Consider the following 5,055-nt stretch of genomic DNA (forward strand, 5'->3'; position numbering starts at 1 on the left):
TCCCTAACATTCTAACAACAAATATTTCTTGCTGGGTGGACTAACTGAGAGTTGGGATGCAGAGGCAAAGTCCCTGCAATGTCACAATGTGCCTCATCAGCATGAATCTGCAGTTCATGAACAGATCATCATCATCATCGATGCATTCCGACCTTCATGACATTGTTTCGTTTGTTGTTTCAATTGTCCTAACCTTGATCCAGATCAGATATCCATCGGATAATTTGTTCGACAAGCACCATAGGACCATGGTGGTTGTGATGTCAAGCCTGCTAATTTATTGCCTTGCATTTGGGGTTCTAAGCCGTAGTGACACTACTTTTGGAGATAGCACTACTGAATATAATTGGTGCTGCATTGCCATGGTGGTGTTTGGTTCGGTCTCAGTTGCTGCACTCCTGTCGCTTTTGTTTCCACACTCTAAGCCTCTGCTCTACCTTCCATGGGTGGGTCAGTTGCTTCTGGTGCTAGGCTTGCTCAGGAAACCGGCGCTGCAGTTAGTGACTAAAACCCTTTCTCCTCTAAGGATGAGGAGGTCACGACTTTTACCGGTGACTTCATCAGATGTGTCACCGCCGGTATTCAATATTGGGTACCGCTACTGGAATAACCAGCCACCGCCCATATTCAATATAGAGTCCCGTTATTAGAATGGCCGGCGGGTTTTTGTAAGGTAAATCTGTGGTGCTCCAGAACCGAGGAATACTTGAAATATAATTTGTTCCTTCTTATTAACGATAGCCATCAACTTCTAACTACTTGTTAAACAATCAAATTGTGGAACTACTTAATTCTCATCATACAAAGAGAGAAAAGACTAATATATGCTTCTCTGCTCTTTACTACCATATCAGATTAGGCACAGGATGTTACCACTGAAATATTATGCTCAGATTGAATTCTTGCTAGAAGCATCGTCTGGCCTGATATTCCCAAGGATTATATCATTTTGATATCTTTGCAGACAATTCTCTCACCAATTTAGCAGCTACCATTGCAGTCATCCCATCAACAGTATCACGCTGTGGATTGAATTCAACGACATCTGCAGCAACCACATCACCTTGGAGATTGTGCAGCATGTTGAGAACATCACGGAATGAGAGACCCCCTGGCTCGATGTGTGATACTCCTGGAGCAAAGGCAGGATCAAGGCAATCTACATCTATTGAGATATACACACCCTTCACGCCTTCCCCTAGTTTCTGTCAAACAAAATTTTCTTAATGTTTACCCTCACTATGGATAGCATGCAATCATCTCACTTTAACAGTGTGGTATCATGACGTTATCTTTGAAAGCACAAAAATTAACTGTTGATGGTACCGTATTTGACTATCTACCCAGCAGTGTTTGCAAACCTTTTGTCAAGTACATGCGTGTGTTGTGTGTTTTTCGACTCATAATTAGATGCGTACTTAAACTTGACAACATGGAGTCATAAAGAGAGAAAGAGATACCAGGTTTTCCAAAAAGTCACGATCTCTAGAAAAGGTTCGCATTTCATATTGCTCAACACCAAATTTTTTTCCTTGTTCACGCCCTTCATGGTTAATTGAGCGAATACCAACCTGAAAATTAAGCAGCCAAGTTAATTGGGTTAAATGCGAACTCTGGATATCAACTGAAGCAGGGCATGGAGGGAGAAACTATATTTGGGAAGTCACAGAAGGTGATGGAGCCACACAGGAAAAGATCTTGCCCATCCAACAAGGACAGCTACAGCCTATAGGATAGCAACAAGTTCATTGGGTAACAGGGCAGCTAAACTATATATCCTGGACCATTCACCAAACCATGGTTGAGTGAAGAAACTCGATGCAAATCTCCACCACCTTCTGTGACTTCCCAAATAGATCCTAGGAGATGGGAACAAAAAGGGCAATATGGCTGAGAAGTTCACAAACTTTCCCGTAAGTGTTGCAAACCCCAATCAGGTGCAACTGTACACACACCTAGCCAGGTTCGGTAAAACAAAATAAGATATCACAAAATTGTGAATGATCTCCTTCCAATCAGTTGATTTTTGGTTCCTTGAGCATTTCACTAAATAGTGGGAATGTAAGTTTAGAGGTCTATACACACAATCTATTCAGATAAGAATGTACCTGCAGAAGTCGGCGAGCATAACCTCCCTCCATAATTCGAGCAAAAGAAGATGCATGTGAGTATTTATTACCTTCAAAGGCATGATAAATATCAGGATGCGCATCAAGATGAAGAACATCCACAGGTCCCCCAAGCTTCTCGGAGACAGCTCTTACAACAGGATAGGAAATTGAGTGGTCGCCACCTAATACTAGTGGCCGCAGTGGAGCCTGAAATGGCAAAATAAAAATATTCATCTAATAACACCAAAAGGTAGCAGGTATATTCAATATATTGAAAAAGAACATCACAATTATAAGTGAAGTACTCTAAGATCTTAAAAGTGAGTTTTAAGTACTTTTAATTCATTTAAATGATCTCATTTTCTACAGTACAAATAGGATTTTCTATAGAGATCTGGAGAAGTTTGAACTAAACCAGTTCAGTCTCAGTTAAAAAGAGAAAGATAGGCATCCAGTGATGATGTAACCGATAGTTTGTACGGCCCTGAACTGAATGGTATCATTTATACTGCAGAGATGACATGATAAAAGCATACTTCAAAGCATGAACCTGAATGGCATAGTGTATAAGTGTTTGAAACTTTGAACTGTGCTAAGCCAGCTTCAAAGAACGTTCTAATTAAAAAGGCTCAGCTTCGAAGTATAAGAAAATTGCAAGCAATTGCATCATGTGAAAAAAGAAATACGGACATATTTATACTTCAACCAATTGCACTCATCACAGTTCAACATAATTAAAATAAAGCACTTTAGGAACATAAAGTTATACTTATGGACAGCTACACAAAGAGAAGACGATGGGGAGCTAGTAAAATTGGCATAGCTGGTTGCAGAGTTATCAAGCTAGTAGAAAATAACATTCACCTCTACTAAAACAGAGAAGAGCATGATTGGTGAGATATAATCATATGCCTCTCTGCTAGTATGTGAAAATAACAGACGACGAGTAGTAGCTACACTATTGAGTGAACTTGGCATGATGATTTTAAGCACACCACTCAATTTCAATTCCCCCCAAGAGTTAAGTTCAGATACTAGCAACAACTGTTCAGTTATAAAATTTTCAAGAAATGACAATCTACCTCTTCCATCACTAGCTTGACAGACTCGCTTATGACATTCATCAATCTGTCATCATCCACCCCACAATCTCGAATTTCTTGCACAGGCACATCCCCGACATCAGTTAGCACCCGCGGATCCTTCAGTTCCTTCCCTACATCACAAGTCCACCATGGTCACTCTCACCACCAAAACAACATCACAAAAACAAAAACAAAACAGCCACACCGCCTCTCCAAATCACTGAACTTCACACCTATCATTATATTGTTATCAATAATGTTACAACAATTTTGTACCAAATACCTTCTTCAGTTGTAGAGTTTGTGCTCCCACACCAAATAGCCTCCCGAATCCGAGGAGGAGCAAAAGCCGGGCCTTGAAGAAACGACGAGTTGTGTCCCAAAGGAACCCCCAGAAGCGAAGAAGACGCCACAGCTCCACCTAAAGCACGCACCAGCTCTCCCTAGAACCAAAAAACACAAAACCAGCCCAATTCACCGATTCTGATTCTAAGTTTCTAACAATCAAGTATACACAAACACAAAGAAAGCATGTACCTTGAGCTTTGCTCTCTCACGAATAAGAGTGAGGGAGGCATCAATGACCCGGTTCTGGCCCTTGTGTATCAAATCAGTTGGGACGTTGGGAGAGTTGAGTTTCTGCAAGTAGTGGATTCCTCTTCTTCTGATTACCGACATTTCTAAGAAGAGAGATGGAAGCAGAGTCGAATATGGAAGAAACGTGAAGGTTTGAGCTTTATGGTTTGGTTGGTTTGAGAGGATTAGATTGTGTAATGTGATGTCATATTATAGTAATTAGAACAGTGATTTGCCGAGTCACATGGCAATCATTCTAATGTTGGAGAACGAAACAAATCGGGAGAGAAGTGGAAACTGACATCACACGCTTCGAGGTGGTTGTGTTTTTGTGACGTGGGAGAGCCATTATGCTGTTAAGATCGGCCGCAGTCCGGAACTCCGGTGACTGACAATTAGAGACTTGGGTCTGTGTCTACTTCCCAAGCCCATGTACAATATACTTGAATATCCTCTTTATTTTGTTCATCATAAGCGATAAGCCCATTTTACACCGTCTCAAGTCTCAACCTATTACCTCCTCGGTCTCTACCAATTTGTGAAATGGCTCACCATGTTGCTCCACCATTGTAGTCAGGTCATGCTATATTTACCAATCACATTTCTCAGAATCTCAGTCATTGAACAATTGAAACACCTAGTGACTAGTAGCATTAGAAAAGGAATACTGAAAATGCATCTAGTACAAAGCTGAAGGGGTCACTGAATCCGAAAATGTCATCGATTTCATATTTAGATGAATACAATAAGAGACCCATTCTTTGTGGCCTAGTCTTTGTTACTGTAGAGACCTCTTTTTGTAGTTACATATCTGATCATACTTTTCATTTGCCATGTCATCTGAACTATGAGTATTTTAGGAAGTTAAAGAGGAGCCTAATACGAAGGCGATGATGATGATTGACGAGGTCTACGAATTCTCAGCGCTGTGATTCTTTGATTTTATGAAGTGGAGAGCGACGACGACAAAAATAAAACAGAGCTTTGGTCGAATCCGCTCGATCCTACGCCCCTTCCCATATGTCTTCTCTCTCCTAGATTTGGTGTTTTTACTTTCTTTTCCATATCAGGTTTTCTTATTTGAACTCGATTGCTTCAATTGCAGTAACTTAGAGTTTCAATTGCTGATTCACACCGTTTCTTGAAATTGAAATTGAAATTGCTCGTGGTGTTTGTTTGAGTGAGAAATTAGTTAGGCTGTGGTTACAAATTAGATTTGTTAGTGACAGTTTCTTTTGAATAATTCGTAAACTCATGTAATCGAGTGTTTAAGAATTGTTTAA

General features: G+C 40.4%; 1 protein-coding gene across 1 annotated transcript; it reads right to left on the reverse strand.

Annotated features, from left to right (window-relative positions):
- Positions 1-704: 704 nt before the first annotated feature.
- LOC101298933 (arginase-like) lies at positions 705-4,026 on the reverse strand. Its single transcript, XM_004306887.1, has 6 exons — positions 3,734-4,026; positions 3,480-3,639; positions 3,194-3,327; positions 2,109-2,318; positions 1,461-1,571; positions 705-1,205 (listed from the first exon to the last, which is right to left on the reverse strand). Exons 1-6 carry the CDS (start codon positions 3,872-3,874, stop codon positions 945-947), a joined length of 1,017 nt encoding a protein of 338 aa, XP_004306935.1. The 5' UTR covers positions 3,875-4,026; the 3' UTR covers positions 705-944.
- Between the last annotated feature and the right edge of the window lie 1,029 nt (positions 4,027-5,055).

This window comes from Fragaria vesca, linkage group LG7 (assembly GCF_000184155.1).
Source record: "Fragaria vesca subsp. vesca linkage group LG7, FraVesHawaii_1.0, whole genome shotgun sequence".
Lineage (NCBI taxonomy): Eukaryota > Viridiplantae > Streptophyta > Magnoliopsida > Rosales > Rosaceae > Fragaria > Fragaria vesca.